This window comes from Oncorhynchus masou, chromosome 13, assembly GCF_036934945.1.
Source record: "Oncorhynchus masou masou isolate Uvic2021 chromosome 13, UVic_Omas_1.1, whole genome shotgun sequence".
NCBI lineage: Eukaryota > Metazoa > Chordata > Actinopteri > Salmoniformes > Salmonidae > Oncorhynchus > Oncorhynchus masou.
Window position 1 is genome coordinate 97,059,782 of NC_088224.1, and position 25,561 is coordinate 97,085,342.

General features: G+C 46.4%; 1 protein-coding gene across 1 annotated transcript in view; it reads left to right on the forward strand.

The window, feature by feature from the left end:
• LOC135553495 (short transient receptor potential channel 6-like) overlaps window positions 1-25,561 on the forward strand; it is a 72,736-nt gene that overhangs the window by 22,052 nt on the left and 25,123 nt on the right. The window contains exons 5-7 of the mRNA XM_064985595.1: window positions 9,769-9,954; window positions 10,185-10,349; window positions 11,950-12,166. Of these exons, the coding sequence (XP_064841667.1) occupies window positions 9,769-9,954; window positions 10,185-10,349; window positions 11,950-12,166 (568 nt within the window). The remainder of the gene's footprint in view (window positions 1-9,768; window positions 9,955-10,184; window positions 10,350-11,949; window positions 12,167-25,561) is intronic.

Here is a 25,561-nt window from a genome sequence, read left to right on the forward strand (position 1 = left end):
ACTACATGACCAAAAGTATATGGACACCTGCCTGTCTAACATCATGGACAATAATATAGAGTTGGTCCCTCCTTTGCTGCTATAACAGCCTCCACTCTTCTGGGAAGGCTTTCCACTAGATGATGGAACATTGCTGCTATAACAGCCTCCACTCTTCTGGGAAGCCTTTCCACTAGATGTTGGAACATTGCTGCTATAACAGCCTCCACTCTTCTGGGAAGGCTTTCCACTAGATGTTGGAACGTTGCTGCTATAACAGCCTCCACTCTTCTGGGAAGGCTTTCCACTAGATGTTGGAACGTTGCTGTGGGGACTTGCTTCCATTCAGCCACAAGAGCATTAGTGAGCTTGGGCACTGATGTTGGGCGAATAGGCCTGGCTCACAGTCGGCGTTCCAATTCATCCAAAAGGTGTTTGATGGGGTTGAGGTCAGGGCTCTGTGCAGGCCAGTCAAGTTTCTTCCACACAGATCTCAACCATACATTTCTGTATGGACCTCACTTTGTGCACGATGACATTGTCATGCTGAACAGGAGTTGGTAGCACAGAATTGTCTAGAATATCATTGTATGCTTTAGCATTAAGATTCCCCTTCACTGAAACTAAGGGGCCCAATCCAGGAAAAACAGCCTCACACAATTATTCATCCTCCACCAAACTTTACAGTTGGCACTATGCATTGGGGCAGGTTGCGTTCTCCTGGCTTCCGACAAACCCAGATTTGTCCGTTGAACTGCCAGATGGTGAGCGTGATTCATCACCAGAGAAACGTTGACGAACAGTTCTTGTTGGCAGTGTGTGTTGCAACCGAGGTCCCATTCTGTGAGTTTGTGTGGTCTACCACTTAGCTGAGCCGTTGTTGCTCCTAGATGTTTCCACTTCACAATAACAGCACTTACAGTTGACCGGAGCAGCTCAAGCAGGGTAGATATTTGACGAAATGACTTGTTGGAAAGGAAGCATCCTATGACGGTGCCACGTTGAAAGTCACTGAGCTCTTCAGTAATACCTTCCTATACCTGCATTGATAACAATCCGTGTCTGGATAATGTGTGAAATGCTTGATAATGTATGTGATATCAACAGAGAAGTATATTTTCTGTGTGATTTAAATATTGACTGGCTTTCATCAGGCTGCCCACTGAAGAGAAAGCTTCACACTGTAACCAGTGTCTGCAACCTGGTTCAGGTTATCAATCAACCTACCAGTAACAAACAGCACAGAAAAGAAATACACCTTATGGAACAGCGGGGACTGTGAAGAGACACACACACATAGGCACAGACACATGCATACACACACACACACACACACACACACACACACACACACACACACACACACACACACACACACACACACACACACACACACACACACACACACACACACACACACACACACACACACACACACACGATAACATACACACGGATTTTGTGGTGTAGATATGTGGTAGTGGTGTAGGGGCCTGAGGGCACACACTTAGTGTGTTGTGAGATCTGTTGTGAAATCTGTTGTAATGTTTTTAAAATTGTAAAAACTACCTTAATTTTTTGCTGGACCCCAGGAAGAGTAGCTGCTGCCTTGGCAGGAACGAATGGGGATCCACAATAAACCCCAGGAAGAGTAGCTGCTGCCTTGGCAGGAACTAATGGGGATCTATAATAAACCCCAGGAAGAGTAGCTGCTGCCTTGGCAGGAACTAATGGGGATCCATAATAAACCCCAGGAAGAGTAGCTGATGGCTTGGCAGGAACTACTGGGGATCCATAATAAACCCCAGGAAGAGTAGCTGATGGCTTGGCAGGAACTACTGGGGATCCATAATAAACCCCAGGAAGAGTAGCTGATGGCTTGGCAGGAACTAATGGGGATCCATAATAAATACAAATACATGGAATAGAATGGGAATTAATGAATGCATTCACCCATTCAGTGAATGCATTCACCCATTATCATTGAGGATCCCTTTACATAGTGTCTTTGCTGTAAGGTGTTGTTTATTTTGACGAGCATGATATTCCGCAGGGAAAAAGGCAATGGAAGGGACAGGTGGGCAGAATAAAGGTGACCGGATTGTTGAATGTGTCAGAAAGGTGGTCAGGAAAATGTACTGTAATATGTTAAGCTGTTGCTATAGAAACCTGGAGTACATCCCAAATGGCACCCTATTTTCTGTATAGTGCACTACTTTTGACCAGGAATTAGTGCACTACAGTATATAGTGAATAGGGTGTCATTTGGGATACATGCCTGGAGTACTGTATAATACTTTTATCTGAAACTAAGCTGTGTTTGTACATAATGAATATTTGTGAGGATGTGGGTGTACCTGGCGTGACCTGTGTTTAGCAGGTCAGTGGCCTCTGACTACACGTAGGTGGACAGTACTTGTTCCAGATACAGTGATTTCGGAGAGTATTCAGAACTCTTTGACTTTTCCCACATTTTTGTTACATTATTATTATTCTAAAATTGATTAAATTGTTTTTTTCCCCCTCTCATCAATCTACACACAATACCCCATAATGACAAAGCAAAACCCGGTTTGAAGACATGTTTGCAAATACATAAAAATGAAAATATCACATTAAGTATTCAGACCCAGGATTTTGTTGAAGCACCTTTGGCAGCGATTACTGTCAGGACCCGGTTACGAACCTGTGTCTCCAGAGTGAGAAACAGTCACTTAACCAACTGAGCCACGAATAGTCAGCAGAACCCAGAAGATGAGGCAGACACAGCAGTACTTAATACGGTGTATTTAATTAAGTAAAAAGGAGAAGTCCTTAAATACAAAAATGGCAAATCCAAAAGGTGGTAGGAATAGCACAAAAAAGCCTCAAGAGACACTCAAAAACAAAAACAGAATTCCACAAGAGCATCCACCGGAATCGACAAGAAAACACAGAACACTAGGGCTGGGTGCTAACATACACACACAGAGCACAGAACTGAGGGAAACTAAGGGTTTAAATACAATCAGGGGAAACGAGGTACAGGTGCAAATAATAATGGGGAACAAGGGAAAAAACATAAGGTCAAAAAGCACAATGGGGGCATCTAGTGACCAAAACCCGGAACAACCCTGGCCAAATCCTGACAGAATCCCCCCTAGGAACGGCTCCTGACGTTCCTACCAGCTCTCTCAGGGTGGAGGGCCCTGAACTGACGAATGAGGTCAGGATCCAGGATGTCTTTGGCAGGAACCCAGGAGCGCTCCTCGGGACCGTAGCCTTCCCAGTCCACCAGATACTGCCAGGACCGCTGCACCCGGCGGGAATCCAGTATCCGATGGACGGTATAAGCCGGCTGGCCTCCAATGACACGAGGCGGAGGGGGAGGTCTGTCTGCCGGGACAAGGGGAAAAAACAACAGGTTTTAACAATGAAATGTGAAATGTGGGATTAATCTTAAGGGATCTGGGTAAGTGTAGGCGATAAGAAACTGGGTTAACTCTCCTGGCAACCTTGAAGGGACCGATGTATTTTTGGGACAGTTTGCGAGACTCCACCCGTAGAGGTAAGTTTCTTGTGGAGAGCCAGACTCTCTGGCCGGGGCGCAGGGTAGGCCCGGGACGGCGACGTCTGTTGGCTTGTTGTTGGTACCTCTGTGAGGAACGCATAAGATTAAGACGGGTCTTCCTCCACATAAGCCGACAGCGTCTGACAAACTTCAAGGCTGAAGGCACTCTGACTTCTGCCTCCTGGTCCGGGAACAATGGAGGAGCATAGCCAAACTGACACTCGTGCGGGGACATACCAGTGGAGGAGGAGCGCAAGGTGTTGTGCGCGTATTCGGCCCAAACAATAAAGGATGACCATGTGGACGGGTTGTCACGAGTCATACATCGGAGGGTGGTTTCCAGCTCTTGATTCATCCTCTCTGTTTGGCCGTTGGATTCCGGATGGTACCCTGAAGATAGACTGGCAGAAGCCCCAATGAGTTGGCAGAAGGCCTTCCAAAACCTTGAGGCGAACTGGGGACCTCTGTCAGAAACCATATCTTGAGGAATGCCGAAGACTCGGAACACATGATTAATTACCAACTCAGCCGTTTCCTTGGCAGAAGGTAACTTAGTCAGAGGGACGAACCTGGCTGCCTTTGAAAACCTGTCGATTATGACTAGGATAGTAGTATTGCCATGGAATGGAGGAAGTCCAGTAATAAAGTCCAATGAGATATGGGACCAGGGTCTGTGGGGAACAGGTAAAGGGTGAAGGAGTCCTTGAGGGCGGAGGTGAGAAGATTTGCCCTGGCAGCACACGGGACAGGCATTGACGAAAGTGGCAACGTCTTCTCTTATGGTAGGCCACCAGAACTTACGCTGGATGAACTCCAAGGTGCGACCTACGCCCGGATGACAGGTGAGGCGAGAGGAGTGCCCCCACAGAAGGACCTGAGTACTCACTGCCTTGGGGACAAACAACCGATTGGCAGGACCTCCTTTTGGGTCCAGTTCGCTAGCTTGAGCACGTCTCACGGTATCCTCAACTTGCCACGAGATCGGAGCCACAATCTTAGCAGCAGGAAGGACAGGCATGTCCGTGTCATCTCGAATGGCAGGAGCGTAGACTCGGGACAGGGCATCCGGTTTGAGATTCTTCGACCCGGGCCGATAGGTGAGGATAAACTGGAATCGATTGAAGAAAAGAGACCATCTAGCTTGTCTAGAGTTCAACCGCTTCGCCTGCTGGATGTACTCCAAATTTTTGTGGTCCGTAAGCACTTGAAACGGGTGAGAAGACCCCTCGAGCCAGTGTCTCCATTCCTTCAATGCCATCTTAACCGCTAGGAGTTCACGATCCCCCACATCGTAGTTCCTCTCAGTCGGGGTAAGCCGGTGTGAGAAGAAAGCGCACGGATGAAGCTTCTTGTCTTCACCCCTCTGAGACAGGACAGCTCCAACACCAACCTCTGATGCGTCTACCTCCACCACAAATGGTTCATCCGTAGTCGGTAGTATCAGGATGGGAGCAGAGAGAACGCGCTGCTGAAGTCCTTGGAAGGCCGTCTCAGCTTCTCTTCCCCACAAAAACCTTGCATTGCCACCCTTGGTTAAAGCTGAGAGAGGGGCTGCCACCAAGCTGAAGTTCTTGATGAACTTGCGGTAAAAGTTTGTGAAGCCCAGGAAACGCTGAACTTCCTTAACGGATTGGGGGGTGGGCCAATCCGCTACCGCCCCTACCTTCCTGGGATCCATTTGGACTCGACCGGGTTCCACTACAAATCCCAGGAATTGTACTCGGGATGAATGGAATTCACATTTTTCCGGCTTAACGTACAGATGGCTGTCCAGGAGGCGTTTGAGTACTTGTCTGACATGCTTAGTGTGTTCTTGAAGGGAGCTCGAAAAGATGAGGATGTCATCCCAGTAAACGAACACAAAAATGTTAAGCATATCCCTAAGCACATCGTTTATGAGCGCTTGGAACACCGCTGGGGCGTTGGTCAGGCCGAAGGGCATCACCAAGTATTCATAGTGACCAGTAGGCGTGTTGAAAGCGGTCTTCCACTCGTCACCAGGTCTGATCCGCACAAGATGGTATGCGTTCCGCAGGTCAAGCTTAGTGAAAACAACTGCTTCCTGGAGCAGCTCGAAGGCTGTGGCCATAAGGGGTAGCGGGTAACGGTTACGGACGGTTATGGCATTGAGTCCCCGGTAGTCGATGCAAGGACGTAATCCACCGTCTTTCTTGGCCACAAAGAAAAACCCTGCTCCCGCCGGGGAGGTGGATGGACGCATGAGGCCTGCTTCCAGAGCGTCCTTGATGTAGGTATCCATAGCAGCTCGTTCGGGTGGAGATAGGGAAAAGATCCGACCCCTGGGGGGCAAGTGCCCGGAAACAGGTCGATGGGGCAATCGTAAGGTCTATGGGGTGGTAGCATGGTGGCCCTCTGTTTGCTAAACACCAGTTTGAGGTCATGGTAACACTCGGGAACTCGGGTCAGGTCGATGGATTCTAAAGACTCGGGAGTAGATCTCGGGAATTCTGGAAAATACAAGTAGCTTGGCACGTAGGACCCCACTGCTTGATAGTGCCCACAGACCAGTCGATGTGAGGGTTATGGCTGTGAAGCCAGGGGTATCCAAGGACGAGAGGGAACTCGGAACAGGAGATCAAATGAAAGTTCATCAATTCCTGGTGTTGTGAAACTGAAAGTCGCAAGGAGGTAGTGACATGAGTGACAAGTCCAGATCCCAAAGGGCTTCCATCCAATGTAGTGACCCTCATGGGTTCACTTAGAGGTTCAGAGGGAACGCCATTCTCCTTCGCCCAGACACCATCCATGAAGTTACCTGCGGCTCCAGAGTCTACCAAGGCTTGAAGGTGAAGCTTGTGGTTGTCCCAGGAGAGGGTGACTGGAATGAGCAGACGGGAGTTGGACGGATGGGAGGAGGTTATGTTTCCCGTTACAGTTCCCCCCGGTCTGTACGGGACAGAGCGTTTCCCTGGAGCCCGGGACACGTGGAACGGAAATGGCCCGGTTTGCCGCAATATAGACAGCGTCGCTCCCTCATCCGGCGGTCTCTCTCAGCCTGGGAGATGCGTCCAATCTGCATGGGTTCCGATGGAGCCAGCGAGGATAAAGGTGGGGACTCGGAGCTGGGACTGATAGGGGCTAGAGGTCTACGGTTGAGTTTCTCTCTCTCAGACGCTGGTCAATGCGTGAGGCCAACTTGATCAGGGACTCGAGATTGTCCGGTGGTTCCCGAGTGGCCAGTTCATCTTGGATAGTGTCGGAAAGGCCTTTCAGAAAGCACACCGTGAGCGCCTCGTTGTTCCAGCCACTTGCTGCTGCCACCGTGCGGAACTGGATGGCATAGTCCGTCACGCTGCGCCAACCTTGGTGGAGAGTCAGGAGCTGTTTGGCTGAGTCAGAACCACTGCTTGGGCCTTGAAACACTCGTTTGAATTCCTCAGCAAAGGCAGAGTAGCTGGCACAGCAGGAACTATGGGCATCCCACACAGCAGTAGCCCAGGCCAGGGCTTTTTCCGACAGCAGGGTGATGATATAAGCGATCTTAGACCGGTCGGTGGGAAACGACGAGGGTTGTAGCTCAAAGGAGAGAGAACATTGGGTGAGAAACCCTTTACAAGCACTTGGATCACCTGAGAACCGTTGGGGAGGTGGAAGACGAGGTTCAGCCAGGGGGTTAACTGCCATGGGTACGTGAATCTGAGGTACTGGGACGGGAACTGTTGCCGGGGTAAGACGATCAGATATTTGCTTAACGGAAGTCAGCATCTCCGACAGAAGATGAGAATGTCTAGCCATTAAGGCCTCTTGCTGAACCAGGGCGGCTTCGTGGCGTTGGACAGTCTCCTGGTGGTGGGACAGCATGGCAAAACGGTCCTGGGAACTGGCTGCCTCTGGGTTCATTTTTGGCTCTGTGTTTCTGTCAGGACCCGGTTACGAACCTGGGTCTCCGGAGTGAGAAACAGTCACTTAACCAACTGAGCCACGAATAGTCAGCAGAACCCAGAAGATGATGCAGACACAGCAGTACTTAAGACGGTGTATTTAATTAAGTAAAAAGGAGAAGTCCTTAAATACAAAAATGGCAAATCCAAAAGGTGGTAGGAATAGCACAAAAAAGCCTCAAGAGACACTCAAAAACAAAAAACAGAATTCCACAAGAGCATCCACCGGAATCGACAAGAATACACAGAACACTAGGGCTGGGTGCTAACATACACACACAGAGCACAGAACTGAGGGAAACTAAGGGTTTAAATACAATCAGGGGAAACGAGGTACAGGTGCAAATAATAATGGGGAACAAGGGAAAAAACACAAGGTCAAAAAGCACAATGGGGGCATCTAGTGACCAAAACCCGGAACAACCCTGGCCAAATCCTGACAATTACAGCCTCAAGTCTTCTTGGGTATGACGCTACAAGCTTGGCACACCTGCATTTGGGGTGTTCCTCACATTCTTCTCTACAGAGACATGTCCCGAAGCCACTCCTGCATTGTCTTGCCTGTGTGCCTAGGGTCATTGTCCTGTGGGAAGTTGAACCTTCGCCCCAGTCTGAGGTCCTGAGCGTTCTGGATCTCTCTCTACTTTTCTCCCCCGTTCATCTTTCCCTTGATCCTGACTCGTCTCCCAGTCCCTCCCGCTGAAAAACATCCTCACAGCATGATGCTGCCACCACCATGCTTCACCGTAGGGATGGTGCCAGGTTTCCTCCAGACGTGATGCTGCCACCACCATGCTTCACCGTAGGGATGGTACCAGGTTTCCTCCAGACGTGACGCTTGGCATTCAGGCCAAATAGTTCAATCGTCGTTTCATCAGACCAGAGAATCTTGTTTCTCATGGTCTGAGTCTTTAGGTGACTTTTGGCAAATTCCAAGCAAACTCCAAGCGGGCTGTCATGTGTCTTTTACTGAGCAGTGGCTTCCATCTGCCCACTTTACTGCAAAGGCCTGATTGGTGTTCTGCAGGAATGGTTGTCTTTCTGGAAGGTTCTCCCATCTCCACAGAGGAACTCTGGAGCTCTGTCAGAGTGACCATCAGGTACCTGGTCACCTCTCTGACCAATGTCCTTCTCCCAGATTACTCTGTTTCGCCAGGCGAAGCTCTGGGTTGGTTCCAAACTTCTTCAATTTAAGAATGATGAAGGCCACTGTGTTCTTGGGGACCTTCAATTCTGCAGAAATGTTTTGGTACCCTTCCCCAGATCTGTGCCTCAACACAATCCTGTCTTGGACCTCTTCTGACAATTCCTTCAACATCATGGCTTCGTTTTTCTTTGACCTGCGCTCTCAACTCTATGACCTTATATAGACAGGTGTGCCTTTCCAAATCATGTCAAATCAATTGAATTTACACAGGTGGACTCCAATCAAGTTGTAGAAACATCTCAAGGATCATCAATGGAAACAGGATGCACCTGAGATCAATTTTCAGTCTCATAACAAAGGGTCTGAAAACGTATGTAAATAAGAAGGTATTTCTGTTTTTATTTTATTTTATATAAATCTGAAACAATTTCTACAAACCTGTTTTCACTTTTGTCATTATGGGGTATTGTGTGTTGATTGGTGAGGATTTGTATTTATTCAATCAATTTTAGAATAAGGCTGGACTCCTGAGTGGTGCAGTGTTCTAAGGCACTGCATATCAGTTCAAGAAGCGTCACTACAGTCCCTGGTTCGAATCCAGGCTGTATCACATCCGGCCGTGATCGGTAGTCCCATAGGGTGGTGCACATTTGGCCCGGGTTTGGCCGGGGTAGGCCGTCCATAGTAAATAAGAATCTGTTCTTAACTTGCCTAGTTGGGAGGGATCAAGGGTTCTGAATATTTTCCGAATGTACATTCATTACAAGCATCAACTAGCTGATTTCTGTCATACTTCAACAGATGGTGGTTGAAAGGACAGTTCTGTTTCTCATGTCACAATGCTTTAAGACAGCATTCTTAACCATCGTGTTAGTTTTAGTTGTTTATGTGGAATTTTCTGCCAATCACTCCTGAAGAGGGTTGGATTTTAAGCTTTTCTATTCTCATGTGTTTGCTGAAGATTATGGTTCTCTGATTGGAAGGGCTATAGACTATAGGCTGTGACTGGAGGCGAAGTGTGAGAAAGTACATTTCATGTAGGGTCATTGTATTTCCCTCAGACCTTTTGAGACAGCATGGTACAGACTAATCTATAAGTTGTGGTTGCACTTGGAGCTCGGTACACCTTTAAGTAGAAATGTGTCTACTTTAACCACTTTAATGTTAAATGTTTCTTTCTTCTGTTACAGAAAGATTACAAGGAACTGTCCATGCAATGTGAAGACTTTGTGGTCGGACTGCTGGACCTGTGCCGTAACACGGAGGAGGTGGAGGCCATCTTGAATGGGGACATTGATGCCAGTGAAAACAATGAGCCACACGGAACACCAAGTTTAATAAGACTAAAGCTCGCTATAAAATATGAACTGAAGAAGGTGATTGTTATCAACAGACATACGGTTGGTGTTGTTGTGGCTCAACAAATGTCTGGATGAGCAACTATGCTTTTCACTGCCACAATAGGACACAGAAAAGCAATGATTGCCAAGTTAGGGGAGGGGGGGGGTCATATGAGGTTTTACTTTTTAATATGTTATTGAGAATCACACACTTTCATCCCTCCACAATCTCTACTTATCTTTCTCTTCTCATCCCTCCATTGTAGTTCATAGCCCATCCAAACTGTCAGCAGCAGCTTATGTCTATCTGGTACGAGAACCTGTCTGGACTGAGACAGCAGACCAACGTTGTCAAGTTTCTGGTAGTTCTGGGTGTAGCTGTTGGACTGCCTGTCCTGGCTCTGCTCTACTGGGTGGCACCGACTTGCAAGGTCAGCTTACACTGCTTATACCTGAAGTGGAAGTGATTTGGAATCATGTTTTTGTGATGAGCTGAAACTCTAGAGACTTGTATGCCCCAATATTGCCCTCGAAACCATAAGGCTGTCCTTCTGGTCTCTGGGGTTCCATTGGGGTACTATTCATCTACCTTAAGGCTGTCCTCCTGGTCTCTGGGGTTCCATAGGGGTACTATTCATCTACCTTAAGGCTGTCCTCCTGGTCTCTGGGGTTCCCAGTGGTTCCATCGGGGTACTATTCATCTACCTTAAGGCTGTCCTCCTGGTCTCTGGGGTTCCATAGGGGTACTATTCATCTACCTTAAGGCTGTCCTTCTGGTCTCTGGGGTTCCATAGGGGTACTATTCATCTACCTTAAGGCTGTCCTCCTGGTCTCTGGGGTTCTCATCCCTCCATTGTAGTTCATAGCCCATCCAAACTGTCAGCAGCAGCTTATGTCTATCTGGTACGAGAACCTGTCTGGACTGAGACAGCAGACCAACGTTGTCAAGTTTCTGGTAGTTCTGGGTGTAGCTGTTGGACTGCCTGTCCTGGCTCTGCTCTACTGGGTGGCACCGACTTGCAAGGTCAGCTTACACTGCTTATACCTGAAGTGGAAGTGATTTGGAATCATGTTTTTGTGATGAGCTGAAACTCTAGAGACTTGTATGCCCCAATATTGCCCTCGAAACCATAAGGCTGTCCTTCTGGTCTCTGGGGTTCCATTGGGGTTCCCAGTGGTTCCATAGGGGTACTATTCATCTACCTTAAGGCTGTCCTCCTGGTCTCTGGGGTTCCATAGGGGTACCATTCATCGACCTTAAGGCTGTCCTCCTGGTCTCTGGGGTTCCCAGTGGTTCCATAGGGGTACTATTCATCCACCTTAAGGCTGTCCTCCTGGTCTCTGGGATTCCCAGTGGTTCTATCGGGGTACTATTCATCTACCTTAAGGCTGTCCTCCTGGTCTCTGGGATTCCCAGTGGTTCCATAGGGGTACTATTCATCTACCTTAAGGCTGCCCTCCTGGTCTCTGGGGTTCCCAGTGGTTCCATCGGGGTACTATTCATCTACCTTAAGGCTGTCCTCCTGGTCTCTGGGGTTCCATAGGGGTACTATTCATCGACCTTAAGGCTGTCCTCCTAGTCTCTGGGGTTCCATAGGGGTACTATTCATCTACCTTAAGGCTGTCCTCCTAGTCTCTGGGGTTCCATAGGGCTACTATTCATCTACCTTAAGGCTGTTCTCCTGGTCTCTGGGGTTCCATAGGGGTACTATTCATCTACCTTAAGTCTGTTCTCCTGGTCTCTGGGGTTCCCCTTTGATTCCATAGGGGTACTATTCATCTACCTTAAGGCTGTTCTCCTGGTCTCTGGGGTTCCCCTTTGATTCCATCGGGGTACTATTCATCTACCTTATGGCTGTCCTCCTAGTCTCTGGGGTTCCATAGGGGTACTATTAATCTACCTTAAGGCTGTCCTTCTGGTCTCTGGGGTTCCATAGGGGTACTATTCATCTACCTTAAGTCTGTCCTCCTGGTCTCTGGGGTTCCCAGTGATTCCATCAGGGTACTATTCATCTTCTTTCTTCTTCTCAGCTGGGGAAGATAATGCGTGGTCCCTTCCTGAAGTTTGTGGCCCATGCAGCTTCCTTCACCATCTTCCTGGGCCTGCTGGTGATGAATGCAGCGGATCGCTTCCAGGGTACCAAACTGCTCCCTAACATGACCGTACAGGACCACCCCTCTCAGCTGTTCAGGATGACGACCACCCCCTTCACCTGCATGGAGATACTCATCATATCCTGGGTCATAGGTCATATGCAAACTGTATATACTATGTTCAAAATATGTATTATAATAAATATGATTGTGTATTTTCTGTAGTACATACATAACATACGCATGTGAGCGAGCGCACACACACACAAACACGGACACACACACAGACGCATGCTCGCACGTACACTGAGTGCTCAAAACATTAGTAACACCCACTCTTTCCATTACTGACCAGGTGAATCCAGGTGAAAGCTATGATCTCTTATTGATGTCACCTGTTAAATCCACTTCAATCAGTGTAGACTAAGGGGAGGAGTCACGTTACAGAAGGATTTTTAATCTTTGAGAACATTGAGACATGGATTGTGTATGTGGGCATTCAGAGGGTGAATGGGCAAGACCAAATATTTAAGTGCCTTTGAACAGGGTATGGTAGTAGGTACCAGGCGCACCAGTTTGTGTCAAAAACTGCAATGCTGCTGTGTTTTTCACGCTCAACAGTTTCCCGTGCGTATCAAGAACGGTCCACCACCCAAAGGACATCCAACCAGCTTGACACAACTGTGGGAAGCATTGGAGTCAACATGGACCAGCATCCCTGTGGAACGCTTTAAAGACCTTGTAGAGTCAACATGGGCCAGCATCCCTGTGGAACGCTTTAAAGACCTTGTAGTGTCCATAACCCGACGAATTGAGGCTGTGCTGAGGGCAAAAATGTAGCCAATCAGATTGCGGTGCTAGCATTAACCCTTAAATAACATTGAATTTAACAGGAAGCAAATGGTTCACTTCCATAACAGGAAGCAAATGGTTCACCTCGATAACAGGAAGCAAATGGTTCACCTCGATAACAGGAAGCAAATGGTTCACAAATGATTGCTATGGACGTAGTTAGCAGAGATTCAATGATGATGAGAGACAACAACTTCAATAAATCTTACAATTCCAACTATTGAATCCTGCAAGATACTTGTCTCAAGATACTTATCTCAAGATACTTATCTCAAGATACTTATCTCAAGATACTTATCTTGCAGGATTCAATAGTTGGAATTGTAAGATTTGTTGCACCATCCCTTTCTCTGTGATTGTCATACTAACACCAAAAAATTGTTAAACAAATCTAAATATATTTTAGATTTTAGATTATTCAAAGTAGCCACCGTTTGCCTTGATGACAGCTTTGCACACTTGGCATTCTCAAAATCTTTTTTTTGTTGTTGTCACATACACATGGTTAGCAGATGTTAATGCAAGTGTAGCAAAATGCTTGTGTTTCTGGTTTCCGACAGTGCAGTAATATCTAACAAGGAATTGAACAATTCCCCAACAACTACCTAATAGAGGGGTGAATTAAAATATGTACATAAAAATATATGCATGAGCGATGGCCGAGAGGCATAGGCAAGATGCAATAGATGGTATAAAATACAGTATATACATATGAGATGAGTAATGTAGGATATGTAAACATGATTAAAGTGGCATTGTTTAACGTGACTAGTGATACATTTATTAAAGTGTCCAGTGATTGGGTCTCTATGTAGGCAGCAGCCTCTCTGAGTCAGTCATTGCTGCTTAGAAGTCTGATGCCTTGAGATAGAAACTGTTTCTCAGTCTCTCGGTCCCCGCTTTAATGCACCTGTACTGACCTCGCCTTCCGGATGAAAGCGGGGTGAACAGACAGTGGCTCGGGTGGTTGTTGTCCTTGATGATCTTTTTTGCCTTCCTGTAACATCGGGTGCTCTAGGTGTCATGGAGGGCAGGTAGTTTGCCATCTGTGATGCGTTGTGCAGACCGCATCACCCTCTGGAGAGCCTTACGGTTGTGGCGGTGCAGTTGCCGTACCAGATGGTGATACAGCCCGACAGGATGCTCTCAATTGTGCATCTGTAAAAGTTAGTGAGGGTTTTAGGTGACAAGCCACATTTCTTCAGCCTCCTGAGTTTGTAGAGGCACTGTTGCGCCTTTTTCACCACACTGTCTGTGTGGGTGGACCATTTCAGTTTGTTGTTGATGTGTACGCCGAGGAATTTAAAACTTTCCACCTTCTCCACTTCTGTCCCGTCGATGTGGAAAGGGGGGTGCTCCCTCTGTTGTTTCCTGAAGTCCACGATCATCTCCTTTGTTTTGTTGACATTGAGTGAGAGGTTGTTTTCCTGACACCACACTCCGAGTGTCTCGTTGTTGTTGGTAATCATGACCACTACTGTTGTGTTGTCTGCAAAATTGATGATTGAGATGAAGGCGTGCATGGCTACGCAGTTGTGGATGAAGAGAGAGTACAGGAGTGGGCTGAGTACACACCCTTGTGGGGCCCCAGTGTTGAGGGTCAGCGAGGAGGAGATGTTGTTTCCTACCTTCACCACCTGGGGGCGTCCCGTCTGAAAGTCCAGGACACAATTGCACAGGGTGGGGTTGAGGCCCAGGGCCTCCAGCTTGATTATGAGCTTGGGGAATACTATGGTGTTGAATGCTGAGCTGTAGTACAGCATTCTTACATACAGTGGGGAGAACAAGTATTTGATACACTGCCGATTCTGCAGGTTTTCCCACTTACAAGGCATGTAGAGGTCTGTAATTTATATCATAGGTACACTTCAACTGTGAGAGACAGAATCTAAAACAAATCTAAAACAAAAATCCAGAAAATCACATTGTATGATTTTTAAGTAATTAATTTGCATGTTATTGCATGACATAAGTATTTGATCACCTACCAACCAGTAAGAATTCCGGCTCTCACAGACCTGTTAGTTTTTCTTTAAGAAGCCCTCCTGTTCTCCACTCATTACCTCTATTAACAGCACCTGTTTGGACTCGTTACCTGTATAAAAGACACCTTTCCACACATTCAATCAAACAGACTCCAACCTCTCCACAATGGCCAAGACCAGAGAGCTGTGTAAGGACATCAGGAATAAAAATGTAGACCTGCACAAGGCTGGGATGGGCTACAGGACTATAGGCAAGCAGCTTGGTGAGAAGGCAACAACTGTTGGCGCAATTATTAGAAAATGGAACAAGTTCAAGATGACGGTCAATCACCCTCGGTCTGGGGCTCCATGCAAAATCGACAGTGTATCAAATACTTGTTCTCCCCACTGTAGGTATTCCTCTTGTCCAGATGGGTTAGGGCAGTGTGCAGTGTGATGGTTGTTGCATTGTCTGTGGACCTATTGGGGCGGTATGCAAACTGAAGTGGGTCTAGGGTGGCGGTGGAGGTGATATGATCCTTGACTAGTCTCTCAAAGCACTTTATGATGACAGAAGTGAGTGCTTTGAGGCGGTAATTGTTTAGTTCAGCTACCTTAGCTTTCTTGGGAACAGGAACAATGGTGGCCATCTTGAAGCATGTGGGGACAGCAGACTGGGATAGGGAGAGATTGAATATGTCCGTAAACATCCCAGCCAGCTGGTCTGTGCATGCGGCTAGAGATGTTGTCTGGGCCGGCAGCCTTGTGAGGGTTAACACGTTTAAATGTTTTACTCACGTCTGCCATGAAGAAGGAGAGGGGGGGGGGTTGGTAGCGGACTGCGTCGGTGGTCCTGTATTGTCCTCAAAGCGGGCAAAGAAGGTATTTAGTTTGTCCGGAAGCGTGACGTCGGTGTCCATGACGTGGCTGGTATCCGTGATTTCCTGTAGACCCTGCCACATACGTCTTGTGTCTGATCAATTGAATTGCGACTCCACTTTGTCCCTGTTCTCTCAACCAGCTTCATGAGGTAGTCACCTGGAATGCATTTCAACTAACAGGTGTGCCTTGTTAAAAGTTAATTTGTGGAATGTATTTCCTTTCTAATGTGTTTCAGCCAATCAGTTGTGTTGTGACAAGGTAGGGGTGGTATACAGAAGATGGCCCTATTTGGTAATAGACCAAGTCCATATTATGGAAAGAACAGCTCAAATAAACAAAGAGCAACAAAAGTCCATCAGAGCGGAGACTGTGTGAATCAGGCCTTCATAGTTGAATTGCTGCGTTACTATTAAAGGACACCAATAATAAGAAGAGACTTGCTTGGACCAAGAAACACGAGCAATGGACATTAGACCGGTGGAAATCTGTTCTTTGGTCTGATGAGTCCAAATTTGAGTTTATGGTTCCAACAGCCGTGTGAGACGCAGAGTAGGATAACGGATGATCTATACATGTCTGGTTGCCACCGTGAAGCATGGAGGAGGAAGTGTGATTGTGTGTGGGTGCTTTGCTGGTAACACTGTCAGTGATTTATTGAGAATTCAAGGCACACTTAACCAGCATGGCTACAACAGCATTCTGCAGTGATACACCATCCCACCTGGTTTACACTTAGTGAAACTATTGTTTTTCAAGAGGACAATAACCCAAAACACCTCCAGGCTGTGTAAGGGCTATTTGACCAAGAAGGAGAGTGATGGAGTGCTGCATTAGATGACCTGGCCTCCAGGCCCGCATGTTGTGACCCAGTCATTAATTCAAATCATTCTATTCATTCAACGTTACTAAATGCTAAACAAATCATTGACATGTACCGAGGTCGTAGAGGCCGACAAGTAGGTCTGTACAACCCCCAACTGTTGCAAATTAAATAGTAGCATGGAAAAATTATGTGTAGATGCTTTTTTCCGAGGGAGATGAAGTTTATGAAATACCTGCCTTGGTTGCTGGGCAGTGGAAGGAGGGAGACACAACTCCTGCATATCAACAAATCAGCATCTAGGATGAAAGCATCCCGTTTTATAAAAATAATTAGGTGGACCATTCTAAAGAACTTTCTTATTTCCCCCATATAAAAGTAGTATCACTATTCCCAATACCCTTACTGTAGCATCTATACCAGGGGTGTTAAACTCTTACCCTACCAGGTTCAGAGTACTGCTGGTTTCCTGCTAAACTCTTACCCTACCAGGTTCAGAGTACTGCTGGTTTCCTGTTAAACTCTTACCCTACCAGGTCTGGAGTACTGCTGGTTTCCTGCTAAACTCTTACCCTACCAGGTTCAGAGTACTGCCGGTTTCCTATTAAACTCCTACCCTACCAGGTCTGGAGTACTGCTGGTTTCCTGCTAAACTCTTACCCTACCAGGTCTGGAGTACTGCTGGTTTCCTGTTAAACTCTTACCCTACCAGGTTCAGAGTACTGCTGGTTTCCTGTTAAACTCTTACCCTACCAGGTTCAGAGTACTGCTGGTTTCCTATTAAACTCCTACCCTACCAGGTCTGGAGTACTGCTGGTTTCCTGCTAAACTCTTACCCTACCAGGTCTGGAGTACTGCTGGTTTCCTGTTAAACTCTTACCCTACCAGGTCTGGAGTACTGCTGGTTTCCTGTTAAACTCTTACCCTACCAGGTCTGGAGTACTGCTGGTTTCCTGTTAAACTCTTACCCTACCAGGTTCAGAGTACTGCTGGTTTCCTGTTAAACTCTTACCCTACCAGGTTCAGAGTACTGCTGGTTTCCTGTTAAACTCTTACCCTACCAGGTCTGGAGTACTGCTGGTTTCCTGTTAAACTCTTACCCTACCAGGTCTGGAGTACTGCTGGTTTCCTGTTAAACTCTTACCCTACCAGGTCTGGAGTACTGCTGGTTTCCTGTTAAACTCTTACCCTACCAGGTCTGGAGTACTGCTGGTTTCCTGTTAAACTCCTACCCTACCAGGTCTGGAGTACTGCTGGTTTTCTCTTTTACCTGATCATTAATTGCACTCACCTTTTGTCTGAGGTCTGAATCAGTCCATGATTAGAGGGGATTAATAAAACAGGAACCAGGGACTCTATGGAATTTATACTCTATATTGGCTGTTCCCTGCCATCAGTCTATACTAACCTCCCTGCCATCAGTCTATACTAACCAGCCTGTAGCCTGTCATCAGTCTATACTAACCTCTCTGCCATCAGTCTATACTAACCTCTCTGCCATCAGTCTATACTAACCTCTCTGCCATCAGTCTATACTAACCTCCCTGTCATCAGTCTATACTAACCTGCCTGTCATCAGTCTATACTAACCTCCCTGTCATCAGTCTATACTAACCTCCCTGTCATCAGTCTATACTAACCTCCCTGCCATCAGTCTATACTAACCAGCCTGTAGCCTGTCATCAGTCTATACTAACCTCTCTGCCATCAGTCTATACTAACCTCTCTGCCATCAGTCTATACTAACCTCTCTGCCATCAGTCTATACTAACCTCCCTGTCATCAGTCTATACTAACCTCCCTGTCATCAGTCTATACTAACCTCCCTGTCATCAGTCTATACTAACCTCTCTGTCATCAGTCTATACTAACCTCCCTGTCATCAGTCTATACTAACCTCCCTGTCATCAGTCTATACTAACCTCCCTGTCATCAGTCTATACTAACCTGCCTGTCATCAGTCTATACTAACCTCCCTGCCATCAGTCTATACTAACCTGCCTGCCATCATTCTATAATAACCTCCCTGTCATCAGTCTATAATAACCTCCCTGTCATCAGTCTATACTAACCTCCCTGTCATCAGTCTATACTAACCTCCCTGTCATCAGTCTATAATAACCTGCCTGCCATCATTCTATAATAACCTCCCTGTCATCAGTCTATAATAACCTCCCTGTCATCAGTCTATACTAACCTCCCTGTCATCAGTCTATACTAACCTCCCTGTCATCAGTCTATACTAACCTCCCTGTCATCAGTCTATACTAACCTGCCTGCCATCATTCTATAATAACCTCCCTGTCATCAGTCTATAATAACCTCCCTGTCATCAGTCTATACTAACCTCCCTGTCATCAGTCTATACTAACCTCCCTGTCATCAGTCTATACTAACCTGCCTGCCATCATTCTATAATAACCTCCCTGTCATCAGTCTATAATAACCTCCCTGTCATCAGTCTATACTAACCTCCCTGTCATCAGTCTATACTAACCTCCCTGTCATCAGTCTATACTAACCTGCCTGTCATCAGTCTATACTAACCTCCCTGCCATCAGTCTATACTAACCTGCCTGCCATCATTCTATAATAACCTCCCTGTCATCAGTCTATAATAACCTCCCTGTCATCAGTCTATACTAACCTCCCTGTCATCAGTCTATACTAACCTGCCTGCCATCATTCTATAATAACCTCCCTGTCATCAGTCTATAATAACCTCCCTGTCATCAGTCTATACTAACCTCCCTGCCATCAGTCTATAATAACCTCCCTGTCATCAGTCTATAATAACCTCCCTGTCATCAGTCTATAATAACCTCCCTGTCATCAGTCTATAATAACCTCCCTGTCATCAGTCTATAATAACCTCCCTGTCATCAGTCTATACTAACCTGCCATCAGTCTATACTAACCTCCCTGCCATCAGTCTATACTAACCTACCTGTCATCAGTCTATACTAACCTACCTGCCATCAGTCTATAATAACCTCCCTGTCATCAGTCTATACTAACCTCCCTGTCATCAGTCTGTACTAACCTGCCATCAGTCTATACTAACCTCCCTATCATCAGTCTATACTAACCAGCCTGTCATCAGTCTATACTAACCAACCTGTTCCCTGCCATCAGTCTATACTAACCTGCCTGTCATCAGTCTATACTAACCTGCCTGTTCCCTGTCATCAGTCTATACTAACCTGCCTTTTCCCTGTCATCAGTCTATACCAACCAACCTGTTCCCTGCCATCAGTCTATACTAACCTGCCTGTCATCAGTCTATACTAACCTGCCTTTTCCCTGTCATCAGTCTATACTAACCAACCTGTTCCCTGCCATCAGTCTATACTAACCTCCCTGTCATCAGTCTATACTAACCTCCCTGTCATCAGTCTATACTAACCTGCCTGCCATCAGTCTATACTAACCTCCCTGTCATCAGTCTATACTAACCTCCCTGTCATCAGTCTATACTAACCTGCCTGCCATCAGTCTATACTAACCTCCCTGTCATCAGTCTATACTAACCTGCCTTTCCCTGTCATCAGTCTATACTAACCAACCTGTTCCCTGCCATCAGTCTATACTAACCTCCCTGTCATCAGTCTATACTAACCTGCCTGCCATCAGTCTATACTAACCTCCCTGCCATCAGTCTATAATAACCTCCCTGTCATCAGTCTATACTAACCTCCCTGTCATCAGTCTATACTAACCTCCCTGTCATCAGTCTATACTAACCTCCCTGCCATCAGTCTATACTAACCTCCCTGCCATCAGTCTATACTAACCAGCCTGTTCCCTGTCATCAGTCTATACTAACCTCCCTGTCATCAGTCTATACTAACCTCCCTGCCATCAGTCTATACTAACCTGCCTGCCATCAGTCTATACTAACCTGCCTGTTCCCTGCCATCAGTCTATACTAACCTCTCTGCCATCAGTCTATACTAACCTCCCTGTCATCAGTCTATACTAACCTCCCTGCCATCAGTCTATACTAACCTCCCTGTCATCAGTCTATACTAACCTACCTGTCATCAGTCTATACTAACCTCCCTGTCATCAGTCTATACTAACCTCCCTGTCATCAGTCTATGCTAACCTGCCTGCCATCAGTATATACTAACCTCCCTGCCATCAGTCTATACTAACCTCCCTGTCATCAGTCTATAATAACCTCCCTGTCATCAGTCTATACTAACCTCCCTGTCATCAGTCTATACTAACCTCCCTGTCATCAGTCTATACTAACCTACCTGTCATCAGTCTATACTAACCTCCCTGCCATCAGTCTATACTAACCTCCCTGTCATCAGTCTATAATAACCTCCCTGTCATCAGTCTATACTAACCAGCCTGTTCCCTGTCATCAGTCTATACTAACCAGCCTGCCATCAGTCTATACTAACCAGCCTGTTCCCTGTCATCAGTCTATACTAACCTCCCTGTCATCAGTCTATACTAACCTCCCTGTCATCAGTCTATACTAACCTCCCTGTCATCAGTCTATACTAACCTCCCTGTCATCAGTCTATACTAACCTCCCTGTCATCAGTCTATACTAACCTCCCTGTCATCAGTCTATACTAACCTCCCTGCCATCAGTCTATACTAACCTCCCTGTCATCAGTCTATACTAACCTCCCTGCCATCAGTCTATACTAACCTCCCTGCCATCAGTCTATACTAACCTCCCTGTCATCAGTCTATACTAACCTCCCTGTCATCAGTCTATACTAACCTCCCTGCCATCAGTCTATACTAACCTCCCTGTCATCAGTCTATACTAACCTCCCTGCCATCAGTCTATACTAACCTGCCTGCCATCAGTCTATACTAACCTCCCTGCCATCAGTCTATAATAACCTCCCTGTCATCAGTCTATACTAACCTCCCTGTTCCCTGCCATCAGTCTATACTAACCTGCCTGTTCCCTGCCATCATTCTATAATAACCTCCCTGTCATCAGTCTATACTAACCTCCCTGCCATCATTCTATAATAACCTCCCTGTCATCAGTCTATACTAACCTCCCTGTCATCAGTCTATACTAACCTGCCTGTTCCCTGCCATCATTCTATAATAACCTCCCTGTCATCAGTCTATATTAACCTCCCTCTCATCAGTCTATACTAACCTCCCTGTCATCAGTCTATACTAACCTCCCTGCCATCAGTCTATAATAACCTCCCTGTCATCAGTCTATACTAACCTCCCTGTTCCCTGCCATCAGTCTATACTAACCTCCCTGCCATCAGTCTATAATAACCTCCCTGTCATCAGTCTATACTAACCTCCCTGCCATCAGTCTATACTAACCTCCCTGCCATCAGTCTATACTAACCTCCCTGTCATCAGTCTATACTAACCTCCCTGCCATCAGTCTATACTAACCTCCCTGCCATCAGTCTATACTAACCTCCCTGCCATCAGTCTATAATAACCTGCCTGCCATCAGTCTATAATAACCTCCCTGTCATCAGTCTATACTAACCTGCCATCAGTCTATACTAACCTCCCTGTCATCAGTCTATACTAACCTCCCTGCCATCAGTCTATACTAACCTCCCTGCCATCAGTCTATACTAACCTCCCTGCCATCAGTCTATACTAACCTCCCTGCCATCAGTCTATAATAACCTCCCTGCCATCAGTCTATAATAACCTCCCTGTCATCAGTCTATACTAACCTCCCTGTTCCCTGCCATCAGTCTATACTAACCTGCCTGTCATCAGTCTATACTAACCTCCCTGCCATCAGTCTATACTAACCTCCCTGCCATCAGTCTATACTAACCTCCCTGTCATCAGTCTATACTAACCTCCCTGCCATCAGTCTATACTAACCTCCCTGCCATCAGTCTATACTAACCTCCCTGCCATCAGTCTATACTAACCTCCCTGCCATCAGTCTATAATAACCTGCCTGCCATCAGTCTATAATAACCTCCCTGTCATCAGTCTATACTAACCTGCCATCAGTCTATACTAACCTCCCTGTCATCAGTCTATACTAACCTCCCTGCCATCAGTCTATACTAACCTCCCTGCCATCAGTCTATACTAACCTCCCTGCCATCAGTCTATACTAACCTCCCTGCCATCAGTCTATAATAACCTCCCTGCCATCAGTCTATAATAACCTCCCTGTCATCAGTCTATACTAACCTCCCTGTTCCCTGCCATCAGTCTATACTAACCTGCCTGTCATCAGTCTATACTAACCTCCCTGCCATCAGTCTATAATAACCTCCCTGTCATCAGTCTATACTAACCTCCCTGCCATCAGTCTATACTAACCTCCCTGCCATCAGTCTATACTAACCTCCCTGTCATCAGTCTATACTAACCTCCCTGCCATCAGTCTATACTAACCTCCCTGCCATCAGTCTATACTAACCTCCCTGCCATCAGTCTATACTAACCTCCCTGCCATCAGTCTATAATAACCTGCCTGCCATCAGTCTATAATAACCTCCCTGCCATCAGTCTATACTAACCTGCCATCAGTCTATACTAACCTCCCTGTCATCAGTCTATAATAACCTCCCTGTCATCAGTCTATACTAACCTCCCTGTCATCAGTCTATAATAACCTCCCTGTCATCAGTCTATAATAACCTCCCTGTCATCAGTCTATACTAACCTCCCTGTCATCAGTCTATAATAACCTCCCTGTCATCAGTCTATAATAACCTCTCTGTCATCAGTCTATACTAACCTCCCTGTCATCAGTCTATAATAACCTCCCTGTCATCAGTCTATAATAACCTCCCTGTCATCAGTCTATACTAACCTCCCTGTCATCAGTCTATAATAACCTCCCTGCCATCAGTCTATACTAACCTCCCTGCCATCAGTCTATACTAACCTCCCTGTCATCAGTCTATACTAACCTCCCTGTCATCAGTCTATACTAACCTCCCTGTCATCAGTCTATACTAACCTCCCTGTCATCAGTCTATACTAACCTCCCTGTCATCAGTCTATACTAACCTCCCTGTCATCAGTCTATACTAACCTCCCTGTCATCAGTCTATAATAACCTCCCTGTCATCAGTCTATACTAACCTCCCTGTCATCAGTCTATAATAACCTCCCTGTCATCAGTCTATAATAACCTCCCTGTCATCAGTCTATACTAACCTCCCTGTCATCAGTCTATAATAACCTCCCTGTCATCAGTCTATAATAACCTCCCTGTCATCAGTCTATACTAACCTCCCTGTCATCAGTCTATAATAACCTCCCTGCCATCAGTCTATACTAACCTCCCTGCCATCAGTCTATACTAACCAGCCTGTAGCCTGCCATCAGTCTATACTAACCTACCTGTTTCCCGTCAGCAGTTTGATGTGTCTTGTCTACATCCCATTATGTGAAGGGAAGGATGTTCCCACACTGTAGTTCTGAAATAGCCCTGTAGCAGAGGAGGATCACAAAGGTCAAAGACAGAACACTGACAATCAAAGAGGGGCCAAAATGCTGTAATCACTCTAACATATGTGACACCAGGAAATAGATATTTAACATATACACTTTGTCTACTTGGATGGGTTCTTGGCAAAGATTTGACCAAGCATTGATCTTAAAGCCATTATATGGCAGACAAGCACTGACATTTTCATTTGATGTGGGGTTAGAATTTATTACATTTTCATTTTAACTTTATTGCACTAGGCAAGTCAGTTAAGAACAAATTCTAATTTTCAATGACGGCCTAGGAACAGTGGGTTAACTGCCTGTTCAGGGGCAGAACGACAGATTTGTACCTTGTCAGCTCAGGGATATGAACTTGCAACCTTTCGGTTACTTGTTTTACGCTCTAACCACTAGGCTACCCTGCCGCCCCAATAGAATAGAATGTGGATTGATACCAAATGTATGCTACACATACTGGAAGAAATAAACGATGTCTGTCTGTGTCGATGGGATCTGGGAAAGGGGAGACGTTTAATTGAATGTAAAGCATTGATGTGATAGTCAAGTCTCTCTAATGTATGATTGCTTAGTTACGCCCACCACACCTCAGGTAGCTGTACTGTAGGCCTTCACAACCTGGGGGTATATCTACCCCTTGGGAGCCTTGGCCTGTCCACAGGGCGACTTGCTGTATACTGCTTACTGAAGAAATGACAAGAACATCTGCTGCAGACCAGTTATGAGTCCTTTCCATCATAGTTCAGGGAAGTCTTCTCTCCTTCTCTCCAGCTCATTCCAATCCATGCTGCTGTTCTCTCTTCTCTCCAGCTCATTCCAATCCATGCTGCTGTTCTCTCTTCTCTCCTGTTCATTCCAACCCATGCTGCTGTTCTCTCTCCTTCTCTCCTGCTCATTCCAATCCATGCTGCTGTTCTCTTTTCTCTCCTGCTCATTCAAACTCTTGCTGCTGTTCTCTCTCCTTCTCTCCAGCTCATTCCAATCCATGCTGCTGTTCTCTCTCCTTCTCTCCAGCTCATTCCACCCCATGCTGCTGTTCTCTCTCCTTCTCTCCAGCTCATTCCAATCCATGCTGCTGTTCTCTCTCCTTCTCTCCTGCTCATTCCAACCCATGCTGCTGTTCTCTCTTCTTCTCTTCTGCTCATTCCAACCCATGCTGCTGTTCTCTCTTCTTCTCTCCTGCTCATTCCAACCCATGCTGCTGTTCTCTCTCCTTCTCTCCAGCTCATTCCAACCCATGCTGCTGTTCTCTCTTCTTCTCTCCTGCTCATTCCAACCCATGCTGCTGTTCTCTCTCCTTCTCTCCAGCTCATTCCAATCCATGCTGCTGTTCTCTCTCCGTCTCTCCAGCTCATTCCAATCCATGCTGCTGTTCTCTCTTCTTCTCTCCAGCTCATTCCAATCCATGCTGCTGTTCTCTCTCCTTCTTTCCAGCTCATTCCAATCCATGCTGCTGTTCTCTCTCCGTCTCTCCAGCTCATTCCAATCCATGCTGCTGTTCTCTCTTCTTCTCTCCAGCTCATTCCAATCCATGCTGCTGTTCTCTCTCCTTCTCTCCAGCTCATTCCAATCCATGCTGCTGTTC